The following is a 13836-nucleotide window of genomic DNA, read 5'->3' on the forward strand; positions in this document are numbered from 1 at the left end:
CAACCAAATAAGCATGTTTGTCCTTTAAATCATCCCTTTCCGCCAAGCATGCCAAATCCGTCACATGTGCCAACCCCGTCACGCACACCAAACCCAGATCTTGACACACATGGCAGAAATGACACACATGCCGGTTTCAGCACGTGTGACAGAAACAACACACACGCCCGTTCTACTGCGTGTTGGCTCTGGCGTGCGTGCCTGTTCACATGTGTGACAGAAATGCCACGTGTGTCTGCTTTACACACATGTCCGTTTACACGTGTGTCTGCTTTACACATGTGTCCGTCTACATGTGTGTCCATCTACACGCATGGCACGCGTGTGTCCGTCTTGCCGTGACAGAAATGACATGCGTGTCCGCTCACATGCATGTCCGTCTGCACCTGTGGTACACGCTTGTCCGTCTACATGTGTGTCCGTCTACACGCGTGGCTGTTTACACGTGTGACGGAAAATGGCACACGTGTCTGCTTACACACGTGACGGATCTGACATGCATGTCCTCTGATTAGATTCAGGGATATATCTTAAGGAAAAATAGGGGGTACAGAAATGATAGGACAAAAGGGTGGATTGTTGAGTCTACTTTTACTAACCACTACTCTTAAATATTTTACATTAGTATGAATTTTTGTATATTGATATAAATTTAAGGTTGTTCTTGTTATACTTAAAATGTGTTTCTACTCTTGTTTAAGTAATTGTACCTATGTAGCTCATTTAAAAAGCTTATGTAAAGTTTTAGTCTTTAAAAACTAGAATATTTAAAAAATATACAGATTAGTAGTTAGGCATCTATAACAATCAAACTTATAATCATGTTATGTAGTGGGAGCTGCAGGCAGGCCTGCTTTTCATCCCACCCGGCTCCCACATGGTTAGCTTTACACCCAAAAGAACAACACACAAACTGTATTCACATAAACACTGACTGGCCCATTAGTTTCAGCCTCTTACTGGCTAATTCTCATATCTTGCTTTAACCCATATCTAGTAATCTGTGTAGCACCACGAGGTTTGGCTTACCGGGAAGATTCTAGCCTACATCCATCTTGGGCTGGAGCTTCGTCGCATCTGCCTTGGAGAAAAGAGGCATGGCATCTGCCTCACTTCCTTTCTTCCCAGCATTCTGTTCTGTCTACTCCACCCACCTAAGGGCTGGCCTATCAAATGGGCCAAGGCAGTCTCTTTATTAACCAATGAAAGTAGCAGGCCCACCTACATCAATGTTCGGTATGTTTTCAATGTCATTTAGAGATGTATTTTGGATAGATAGATGGCCTTCAAACAAAGACCTATAGAATATGTCATTTAAAATGTTTTAATAATATAAGGCTTTTCTTGTCAGTGAGACACATCTGCTCCTGGTAGCACCAATGTACTTCAAAAAAGAATGATGGACATCAAGAAACCTCCACATGGAGTTTATTTTCTTTGGGAAAAAAAAAAAAGCCCTTGTCTCGACTGCTGACAGTATGCTATCCAAACTGGACAAGCAGGACATAAAGAAAGTGACTGCTAAACTTTTCCAAGACAGGGTAAAACTGTCTTTTAGTCCTTCAAAAATTCCTGCTTCACAAAAAAACTCTGTCAGGTATTATAGGCCTGTATATTGAATATGGATGTCTTAGCATTGCAGAGAAACTTCGGGTGACTGTCCAGGTAGCTAGATGTTTCTATCATTCTGGAAGTGACTTTGCACAGCACTTCCTATCTATTCAGATAACATTTTATTCTTTCTGGGGTTTTTGATGGAGTTGAATACTAGATAGTTACAGTTTTAGTTTTCTTAGATTTGATAGAAATTAAATACAACTTTGGACTTACCAATATAGAATAAATAATGGAGTATTTTCTCTGAATTTGTGAAATAAAAATGGACTGGCCACTGTGAATGCAATTCTTACCTGATAATTGCTCTTATTATATATAACTTTACTGTGTTAGAGTCAAACCCTTTTCTTTTTATTTAGACAAAAAGGGGAAAATGTTGTGAAATAACCTTTTTGTATACTGTGAAGGTGTGTCATTCTGATTGGTTTAATAAAAAAACTGAACTACCAATAGTTAGACAGGCTCATATATTTGAACGCTTTAGTCACCAGCGAATGTTACTATTTTAAAAGATTATAAGGATTAGGAGGTGTGGCTATGTTGGAGGAAGTGTGTCACTGGAGGTAAGGTTTCAAAAGCCCAAGCCAGGTCCCGTGTCACAATGTCATATTCTCTTTCTCTCTCTCTCTCTCTCTCTCTCTCTCTCTCTCTCTCTCTCTCTCTCTGTTTCCTACAGCTATAGTGCCTGCCTGAGTACTGCCAAGTTTCCCACTATGACTAAATGTACTGTCCCCAATTAAATGCTTTCTTTCATAAAAGTTGTCTTGGTTACAGTGTCTCTTTATAGCAATAAAACAGTGACAAAGACATTAATGATGACCGGAGTTCCATCCCCAGAACACCCCCCTCTCTCTCACATACACACACACAAATTATAAAATTAATGAACAATTCTTTGGTATACTTAAAATTTTACCATAAAAATAAAAAACAAATTTGCACAGTAATGAGATGCATGTGCTTATCTAGTTTTATAAAAATAATTAACTTTTGCTAAGGTATTTGAGAATGCATCTTTAACCCTTTCAAAGTTGGTTTATATTTATTTTTACAGTATTTAATGCTGAGAATGCCATGTTGCATAAATGTCAAAAGTCTGTCTTGGGCCATTCAGAAATTGGTGGAAATTCTGTCCTAATTCTAAGCCAACATCTGTGGAATGACTTGTTTGTGAAGCCCCAGGCATCAAAATATACAGTGATTTTTTTTTTTTTGTGGTTTTTCGAGACAGGGTTTCTCTGTAGCTTTGGAGCCTGTCCTGGAACTAGCTCTTGTAGACCAGGCTGGTCTCGAACTCACAGAGATCCGCCTACCTCTGCCTCCCGAGTGCTGGGATTAAAATAACAAACAAACACTCCAATACAGTACAATCCAAAAATATCCCAAACTGATACTAAAGTGCTGGGGAATGACGGTAGGAAGAGATCAAAAGATTGGCTTTAAGATTAAGTCATTATGTTTCCTTAAGGGCAGAAAACTGTATACTCAGTGAAAACACTACAGTTCCCAATGCACAATAGTCTGGAAACTGAGCTGAGGCATTTTTTTGGAGAGCATTTATCAGAGCTGTATGGCTGCATGGCTGCGTGGCTGCGTGGCTGTGTGGCTGCATGGCTGCGTGGCTGCGTGGCTGTGTGGCTGCATGACTGCATGGCTGTGTGGCTGCATGACTGCATGGCTGCGTGGCTGCATGGCTGCATGACTGCGTGGCTGCATGGCTGCGTGGCTGCGTGACTGCGTGGCTGCGTGGCTGCATGACTGCGTGGCTGCGTGGCTGCATGGCTGCATGGCTGCATGGCTGCGTGGCTGCATGGCTGCGTGGCTGCGTGGCTGCGTGGCTGCGTGGCTGCGTGGCTGCGTGGCTGTGTGGCTGCGTGGCTGCGTGGCTGCGTGGCTGCGTGGCTGCGTGGCTGCGTGGCTGCATGGCATGCTCAGTGCAACGAGTGCGTATTTGTGTCTGGCAACACGACACAGGCGAGTGGCCCAGGAGCACCTCACTTCCCCATGTGCTTGATTTCTCGTTAAACTTTGGTGTCATGCATCCAGAAACCTCTTGTTGTAGCCATTCCTTTAAACCGCCGCCATATAGAGCCTCATGTAGGGGTATGACCCATGGTATGAGAAGCTGGATCTGAACTGAGGTTTAAAGCCACCACTGACAACGACTTTAAAGACATTCCCAAATTGTTTGAGGTTTCCTTCACGAAGTCCAGTTAATTTCTTGTCTCTTCTCTGGTGGTGTCATTTCTGATGCTAAGTGACAAATGGCCTGGCTTCTGCTTCGAGCTTTCTCAAATCTCTTTGTGGGAGAAGCCAGACATATTGAGAGCGTTTGAACAGCCCTATGGATATACCCACTGTTAGGGACTGAGACCTCCTGCTAAAAAACAGCAGGAATTTTCCAGTCATCTAAGGGAACTCTTTGGAAGGGGCTGTCCTGGGAGATGTATCACCATCAGGTTCCTGGCCTAAAGCGATGGGAGCAGCTGATAAATGTTCTTGTAGACTGCTAAGGTTTAGATGAAGCAGTAACATGTCCTTAACATTGCTACAACCCTGGGCTTTTCTGTTCAAACCATTCCTTCATCCACCTACCCAGCAAGGTGAGCAAGCACCCCAGCAGCCCAGAACCATTCATGAGCGCTCAATCTAGTGTTCTGTTTCACTGTGAGAGCCCAATACCCAAGCATAGTCTGTGGCCAAGATGATGCTGTCCCAGAACCAGGCATCCAGAGAGCTGCAGGGATGCTGCTACCCAGCATTGACTGGACTCCAGTTCTGATGGCATGTGGGTGCTCGCACAGCATGACCTTCTATGAAAATTCACCAGAACAATTTTCTGGGACCTTTGACTTTTGTTACAGGCATTAAATTTGGCATACCCACCCCCCTCCCCTTGCTCCTGTCTGTTTCCAGTCTCCTGGCCCTCCTTTGAGAAACAAAGTTTACCTATAACTAGAGTTGCTCCTCCTCCTCCTTCCTGTTCCTCTCCTCCTCCTCCTCCTCCTCCTGACAACATTGTTTCTAGTTAAATGTCTTCAGTTTGAATTTAAGATTCTAAAGGCCTCAGTTTCCTCTGTGGATCCTCCAGGTTGAGTCTCAGTGAACACCGATGCACCTACAGGAATCAGATGCTTCCTGCCCTTTTTTTCCAGCGCAGAAGTGGATACAAAGATGACTCTGTCCTAAGGGTTTTCTCCCCGCATGTTCTTGCCTGGCCTGAAAATCAGACTCCTGTTCTAAAACAGGGCGATTAAGTGCAGACTCCTGTCTTGACAGGATGTGTTTAGCTAGGACGGCAAGAGCACTCTCCCTGTGTTCATCAGAGAAGAAAAGGCAAGGACTTGTCTTGTGCCACAGGTGCCCCCTGTTGTGAGGAGGGGCAAGCCACGAGTTTGCCAAGTATCACAGTTTTGCCCAAACAACTCCATTTCTCGCCTCGATAAACACACAAGTTCAAATACAAAAGCCTCTAACCCTAGGCCTTGGGTGTGCACCACGCTGAGAAAAGTAACTCGCATCTCTCCGCTTCAAAACCGCTCTTACCCCTCCCGCAACCTTCCCATACTCTCTTCACCTCGAATCCGCTTTTTTCTAAGGGTTCCTTATTATTGAATTGATGACTGTAAACTCGCCGTGGCTTTACATTTTAGGCTCCCGGGCCTCACTCTTTTCCTAAGGGACAAAGGAGAAGGCCACTAACGATGTTTACGCACCTAGGCTCGTGTTTGTCTAATGTTTAAACGGGCTTTTGTTATCATTTGACATTCCTGAACAATCCTTCTCAGAACATCAAGCACACAGACCAAGGAACCCAGAGATGCAGGTCCGGTATGGGGGAGAGGAATAGAAGGCTGCCTCCGGGGCCTCCCTACTGCTTAGCACCATCTAGTGGCAAATTCTAGAGCGGCTTTTGGAAATAGAGCTCCCAAGGGCCCTCCCTAAAGTAAAAGTCCAAGGATGTTTCCTCCATCCCGGCTGATAACGTACAGCCTCATGCGGTTCACCTTGTGTGTATTGTACACACGTACATTTTAAATTATACACGACAAATATCTCACCTTATTATTCAATGAATCCTTCCTTTTCTATGAACTGAGGTATTTTACTGCTTAACCTCTGGACTTGTGTGGGCAGGAAGGGCAGAGAATTTTAAGATCATCAGAGCAAGGAGTACTAGGAAATGCTCGCAGAGGACATGGCTAGTTAGATGTAAAAAGAACGCTATTTGCGGTGTGAGACAACCCAGTGGGTAAAGATGCTTGCCCGCCAAGCCTGACAGCCAGAACTGAATTTCTAGAATTCTCATGATGAAAGGAGAGAACTGCTCCCACAAGCTGTCCTCTGACCACTACCACCCCCTCAACACACAAATGCAATAAAATGTTTTTAAAGAATGCTATTTTACTATGGTTATTTCTTGTCTTTCAAATACATTATTATAGCATAGCCATATAATTTTTGATAACAGAAAATGTTAGTGCCAGGAGCTGGAGGGATGGTTTGACGGTTAAGGCACTTGTTGCTCTTGCAGAGGACTGGGGTTCAGTTCCCAGCACCCACATCAGGCATCTCACATCCTCTTATATCTCCAGCTCCAGGGGATTCTCCACCCTCTTCTGGTCACTGGACACCTGAAGTCACACTCGCACACACACACACACACAAAATAAATAAATATAATAAACATTCTAAAGGAAAATTTAAACCCTGTAGCATTTTATTTTAATTTCAGAAAAATTACTGAAGAAAATGAGACTCTAACACATTCCTGGAGTTAATTTTGAATTCTTCTCCTATGCAAATCATTGGGATCAATTATACCTTGTGAAACTATTAGCACCCGTGGAAAATGATCCTGTCCTTTTTAAACTCATGTCTCTTTTCCTCTTATGGCTTTTCTTCCTTTCATTCATCCAGGGTAATTCTTTATTCTTACATCAGCATGCTGTGTTTCACTTCTTAGAGTTATTTTTCTCCTTTCAAGTGCATAGTAGGCAACTACGTGATTAAACTTAGGAAAGAGTAGGGCATTCTGTGACTCGTTCATGCACATGTTCATTTTACTATTCATTTTTTATTTATGTGTGTGTGCGCATGTGTGTGCATGTGTGTGTGTCTGTGTGTGAGTGTGTGCACACGTGCGCGCCCGTGTGCGAGTCTGTGAGGGGTGAGCTTGCATGCATGTGTGTGTGAGTGTGCATGTGTGCGCATGCATGTGGGGGTGCATTTCTTGCACGTGTGTGTACTGTGTGTGTGTGTGTGTGCATGCATGTGGGGGTGCATTGCTTGCATGTGCTTGTGTGTAAAAATGGTTCTTGTTTTATAGATGGGATTCACAGTATCACTCTGCAATTTTCACTTTATCCTGAGCTTTCAGAAAACTTGAAGTTAATCCTGGCTACCACAAATAGATCTTGGTTTGGCTATGGCACATGAATAAAGACCGAGATTTAGAGAAGGTGTTGTGAAGGCGTGGTTCTACTAGTACAACACCAGACAGGCGCTGTGTGGGACACACTCTCTCAACGCTGCTATGTCAGGTCCACTCCACGACTAATTTATGACATTCAAGCAGCTACATGATAGGAACTAAAAGTAGATCAGTCCAAACGGGACAGTCTTACTTTTAATTTAGCCAGAGACTGGCAGTGGGTCGGAGCTGAGAAGAGAACTAACTCCTTGTTATCCAGAACATTCTAATCCAGTTCTAGCATAGCAAGAAACTCCTAGGAGTCAACACTGGTTCTGGTTCTGTGTGGCTGCTTACAACATAAATTCTGGGTCAAACGCACAGTTAAGACAGCATGGTGGCCCTACTTACTAGGGTCAGACTCCATGCTGTGGAGGCCAGTGTGCACATCATGCAATTCCTCTTTTCAAAGCAAAACATCAGATGTGGTGGTGTTGCATGCTTATATGCCCAGCCCAGAAAGGGGGATCCAAGTCTGCAGTCAGTCTACCTATATAATAAGACTATGTCTCAAAAGCAAACAAAAGCCAACAAATAGAAACTGGACACAAAATAATACAATTAGGACAGAAAATGAATATTTAAGAATAACTTCACCAAATTAATAAATATTGTAAACATCAAAAAGCCCAGGTCACATTATATTTTTATTAACCTTTATTAACAAGAAGTTTTCAGTGTTTTCTACTTCCCCCTTGTATATTCTTTGTTTTTTTTTTGTTTTTTTTTTTTGGCCAGTTTATTTTTGTTGTTCTGTTTTATTTTTCAAGTCAGGGTCTCACTCTGGTCTTGAATTCATAATCGTGCTGCCTCAGCCTTCCCTGCCCCGGGCTTAAAGACCTGTTGAAATCTCTGTTGAAATCTCCTTTAGCTTTTGCACAGTTTCAAAGCATATGGTTTGTTGAAACTTTAGAAATGAAAATAGGACACCTTCTATGGATGGAAATGTGGACTCGCAACTTAAAGGGAGCGGCCTTGTTCATCTGACGGACAAGACCATCTTAATTTGGGAGGACCTAGACATGGTCATTTTGAAAGTGGTTTTGGTATAGTTGGCAAAAAAGAGGAAGAGTACGACTTGGGACATTTAACTGGGTGACCTTGATGATAGCCTCCTTGCCCCACAGTCAAGTAATGACTTAAGAGGCCACACAGAAGCTAAACTTAGCACATTTACCATGATGTTCCATGGTTTGGGTTTTTTTGCTTCTCTTATGAGTCACTTTAAGTGTTGGCAACAGCACTAAAACAAACACAAAACAAATGAAATGGTAGAAATCCCAGTGATGAAGAAGCATCACCATGCGACTGCACACACACGCACCAACACCCAGTAGAAGCCATGCGACCACACACTCACACCAACACCCAATGGAAACCGCGCGACCGCACACACATGCACCAACACCTGATGGAAACCATGCAAGCACACACACACACACACACACACACACACACACACCAACACCAGACAGAAACAATGTAACTGCACACACATGCACTGACACCCAGCGGAAACCATGCAAATGCACACCCATGCACCGACACCTGACAGAAACCAGGCAACTGCACACACATGCACCAAATCTCATGTGCTTTGCTGGAGGACTCATGAGTGGGGAAATGAGAGGGAAGTCCACACAAGAAGTGGTTACTTCACTAAAAAGAGACATCTTCATTTTAAGTCAGTCTCACTGCCACAAATCTCAAGGTTTAGTTATGTGATCATGCCTCCAATCTCTGAAAAAACATGGAAGAAAATCAATTCTCTGAAAAAACATGGAAGAAAAACAATTTAAGCCGAATAACATTAAAATCTCATCCAGTGTATGTGCAGTTGGCCAAATTTCAAGTGTTTTAAAGCTAAAGATTTTTTAGGACTGTTTTTACATTTTTTTATAAATTATTTTGTCTCTTTTTGTGTGTATATTATTGCTTCATCTGAATGTATGTACGTGTGTGTGTGCGCATGCTTGGTACCTAAGGTGCTCCCTCTTTCTGTCCCTTGTCTGAAGAAGTAACTACTGCCTCTGCCCTCTCTCTCTCTCTCTCTCGCCTCTCTCTCTTCTCTCCCCTTCTCCCTTTCACCCCCTTCCCCCTTCCCTTCCATAACCCACTAAATAAACTCTATACCCAAACTCTCTCTGCATGGCGCATCTGACTCTCACCCTCCCTGGTCTCCCACCCGCCGAGGGGACCCACTGAGCCTTGGGTGGCCCATCGCTGCCCCTTGTGGGGCTGCTACCCCTTGTGGGATCAGCCTCAGGTCACCTGCGTTGCCTTTATAAATGATAACAATTATTCTCCCTCTATAACCCCACAGTAGGATTATTAATTATGTCTGTCACATAGCTTTACTTCAGGCTTAAATGAGAATGAGTGGCATATAGAGCATAATTCTGACACTTGAAGCATTTAATAAAAGTGAGGTAGTATTTAGGAAAAGCGAACAAGTGCAGTCGTTTGAAAGAAAATGTCCCCATAGGCTCATATGGAGTAGCACTAGTAGGAGGTGTGGCCTTGTTGGAGTAGGTGTGGCCTTGTTGGAGTAGGTGTGGCCTTGTTGGAGTAGGTGTGGCCTTGTTGGAGTAGGTGTGGCCTTGTTGGAGTAGGTGTGGCCTTGTTGGAGGAGTTGTGGCCTTGTTGGAGGAGGTGTGGCCTTGTTGAAGGAAGTCTGTCACTGGTGGCTGACTTTGAAGTCTCAGATGCTCCAACCATGTTCAGTGCGGTATTCTCTTCCCTCTCCTTCTCCTGCACCATATCTACCTGCATGCTGCCATGCTTTCCGCCATGATGATAACGGAGTAAACCTTTAAAACTGTAAGCCAGCGACTCAGCAGGTCGCTGCTGGCGCGGCGGTGGCGCAGGATGGCGCAGAAGAAATATCTTCAAGCAAAATTGACCCAGTTTCTAAGGGAAGACAGAATTCAACTTTGGAAACCACCATATACTGATGAAAATAAAGAAGTTGGTTTGGCCTTGAAGGACCTTGCTAAGAAGTACTCTGACCGACTAGAGTGCTGTGAAAATGAAGTGGAAAACATAATAGAAGAGATCCGTTGCAAAGCCATTGAGCGTGGCACAGGAAATGAACACTACCGAACAACCGGGATTGCCACGATTGAGGTGTTTCTGCCTCCAAGACTCAGGAAAGACAAGAAAAGCTTGTTGGAGACCCACTTGCATGTCACTGGTAGAGACCTGAGATCTAAAATAGCTGAAACTTTTGGATTTCAAGAAAATTACATCAAGATTGTAATAAATAAGAAACAACTTCAACTAGGGAAAAGCCTTGAAGAACAAGGAGTGACTCCCAATGTAAAGGCCATGGTGCTAGAACTGAAACAGTCTGAAGAGGATGTGAGGAAAAACTTGCAGGTAGAGGAAGAGGAACAGAATGAAGCAGAACTGAAGGAGAAATGCATTCAGAGGACCAAAAGGGGACTGGAGATTCTGGCAGAGAGAGCTGAGATGGTAGATCCGGAAACCATGCCTTACTTAGACATCGCAAACCAGACAGGCAGGTCAATCAGAATTCCTCCTGCCGAAAGAAAAGCCCTTATGTTAGCTATGGGATACCATGAGAAGGGCAGAGCTTTCCTGAAGAGGAAAGAGTATGGAATAGCCTTGCCGTGCCTTCTGGATGCTGACAGGTATTTCTGTGAGTGCAAAGAGCTGCTGGACACTGTGGACAACTACGCGGTTCTCCAGCTGGATATTGTGTGGTGCTACTTCCGCCTGGAACAACTGGAGTGCCTGGATGATGCAGAGAAGAAGCTGAACTTGGCCCAGAAGTGCTTTAAAAACTGTTATGGAGAGAATCACCAGAGACTGGTCCACATAAAAGGAAATTGTGGGAAAGAGAAAGTGTTGTTTTTAAGACTCTACCTGCTTCAGGGGATTCGGAACTATCACAGTGGAAATGGAGAGGAGGCTCGGGAATATCTCAACAAGGCGCGCCAGCTCTTTAAAGAGCTGTACATTGATCCATCAAAAGTTAACAACTTGCTGCAGTTGGGGTTCACTGCCCAGGAAGCCCGGCTCGGCCTGCGGGCTTGTGATGGGAACGTGGACCATGCAGCCATTCATATTTCCAACCGCAGAGAGGAACTGGCCCAAATAAGGAAGGAGGAGAAGGAGAAGAGGAGACGCCGCCTGGAAAATATCAAGTCCTTGAAAGGAATGGGCTACTCCACACATGCTGCCAAACAGGCCCTTCACCAGGCCAGAGGCAACCTGGACGACGCCCTGAAGATTCTCCTCAGTAATCCCCACATGTGGTGGTTACAGGACTCAGACTCTGAAAACAGCAGCCGTCAAGCAAGTCCTTCCCAGGAAAGCATCGACCAACTGGTGTACATGGGTTTCGACACAATGGTGGCTGAAGCAGCGCTAAGGGTATTTGGAGGCAATGTCCAGGTAGCAGCTCAGACCCTTGCGCACCATGGAGGAAGCCTTCCTCCAGACCTGCAGTTCTCAGGAGAGGACTCCTCCTCCACAGCGTCCACATCCCCGTCTGACTCTGCAGGGACCTCTAGTGCCTCAACAGATGAAGACATGGAGACAGAGGCTGTCAACGAGATCCTGGAGGACATTCCAGAGCACGAGGAGGACTACCTGGACTCAACTCTGGAGGACGAAGAAGTCATTATTGCCGAGTACTTGTCCTATGTGGAAAGTGTAAGGTCTGCTGCAAAGAACAACTGAACAGAAATTAGTGCTACATTTCTGCCTATAAATCTGTCGTTGCGAATGGTCGAATGCAGCTCTTCTTTGCGTTCCTCTTGCTTTTCAACGATTTTGCTCCGAGTAGGCTTTTTCCTCAGGTACAGGGACCCAGCATAGTGAAGAGAGGCTTTGTTGGGAAAGACGGTCTAGAAAAGGGGATTCCCTGGCTCTGCTGTTTCCCTTCTGCCTCCCAGTCTGCATCTCTAACCCTGTCACTGTCAGTTTTCCATCAGAACTGAGGAGCAGGCTTTCCAATGGAGGCAGGGTGGTCTGCAGAGAGACGGGGACTCTGTCTCCCGTCTGCCTCTCATTAGCCCTCCTGTCCTGCTGCTGTCCTCTTCCGCCACTGCCTCTGCTGTGCAAGCTTACCTCAGCCCTTGCTCACCCTGCCGCACCCCTTGACTCTTCATTCCAAGTGCTGTGGGCACAATGAGATACAGGCCGCAATTCCACACCAAATGGTGGCAGATACCTTGATCTTGAAATGTCAGTGTTTGTGCTCTTAGATCAGTAAAAATCTGTACTTAAAATTCAAGGTTGCAAATCAGAGTTTCTGTAAATTCTGGATTCCTCATACAAAGTGAAAGTCTCTTATTAAATCGAAGTTTTAAATGCTAAAAAAAAAAAAACTGTAAGCCAGCCCAATTAAATGTTTTCCTTTATAAGAATTGCTGTGGTCATAGCATCTCTTCATAGCAATAGAAACCCTAGATAAGACAGCTATTATCACTATTTTTGTGTTCTCATTTGGAGAGAATGAAGTTTTGGGCTTTTGTTTTTCATTTTATGACAGATGTTTTGCTTTTCTATGGGGCCTTCCTGTGCACAACTCTGCAACACGGAGCCACCAACAGAGACTCGCCTACAGGGAGCCCTTAATACACAGGAATGTACATGCTCAGGGATGTGGGTGATTATTCTGACTAGTTCTAGTCAAGATACCTTGAGAAGTGTTGACATTATGTAACCAGAAAAATCACTAAAATGACTTTGAGCCTTAAAAAGTAACTCTTGGAGCAAATCTCCAAAGAAATGCTTTGGTGGTAACCGTGTGCTTTCTCTAGTATCTCCCACAATGCCACTTATTAATTGCACGAGTCGCTTAGCTTGGGGGCTTTGTTTTTCTCAGATGCAAAATAGAGATATGAATTCTCAATAAGTTTTAGCTTGTGCTGTCCATTCCCTAAATGTATTAAGGGTGCTGGGGATCTTTCAGTCATGATTCCAACCCTCAGCGGGAGAGCACACTTCAAGTCAGGTAGTGGGCTTGGCAAACAAGAGTGGAGTGGGACAGGAGCAAGCAATGTGAGAGAGGGGACTTATCTGTGCAAGAGACCCTGGCGTTTGTGCAAATTAAGGGTTCTTATGGGAGGAGGGCATGGGATCATAACGATGAATGGAAACATAAACCCAACCATTCATTCATTCCTGCACACATTTATTAAGCAGCAAAGATGGACAAGACACCTAGCACAGAGCAGGCACCCAGGTACTCAGGTAACTTCCCCACGGGCCTCACACATCTGTGTGAGTTCCTGACTCTCTCTGGGGCTTAGCTGGGTTCCTACGGCAGCAATGTCTTTTCAGTTCTCTCTGCTGTGCGGCTATCAAATGTATCAAATTTATCATCCCAATCATGCGTCTGTTAATGTTCTCCAGGCAATGTCTGGTCTGGGAGCGTTTATTGAAGGGACTCTCATCAAGCTATCCCACAGAACTCTAAAAACGAGGTCTGTTTCCTTGTAGGTTTATAACTGCTGGCCACACTGTGCCCTGTATTTGGAACACCCACCACGAGAAGAAGAGAACATTATTTAACTTTTGGGGGTGGGGTGGGGGTTGGTTTGTCCTACAGTGGATCAAATGAAATCTAGTGTGTCACTGAAAAACACATTTCTGATGTCGGACTGACTGGGTAAAACACCTGATAATGGTTTGTCGGGCCAATGGGTTTCCAGGCAGGCACCAAACCATCGCAGTGACCAGCAGCACCTGGGACTGAGTGACTGGGAGGGCAC

General features: G+C 44.6%; 1 protein-coding gene across 1 annotated transcript; it reads left to right on the forward strand.

Annotated features, from left to right (window-relative positions):
* The first annotated feature begins 9930 nt into the window (after positions 1-9930).
* On the forward strand, positions 9931-12430 carry LOC121442868 (NEDD8 ultimate buster 1-like). Its single transcript, XM_041644847.1, has one exon. It carries the CDS (start codon positions 9959-9961, stop codon positions 11795-11797), a length of 1839 nt encoding a protein of 612 aa, XP_041500781.1. The 5' UTR covers positions 9931-9958; the 3' UTR covers positions 11798-12430.
* Positions 12431-13836: the final 1406 nt, after the last annotated feature.

This window comes from Microtus oregoni, unplaced genomic scaffold (genome assembly GCF_018167655.1).
Source record: "Microtus oregoni isolate MIOR12 unplaced genomic scaffold, Mior012 000000F_ref0000247, whole genome shotgun sequence".
In the NCBI taxonomy this organism is placed as follows: domain Eukaryota; kingdom Metazoa; phylum Chordata; class Mammalia; order Rodentia; family Cricetidae; genus Microtus; species Microtus oregoni.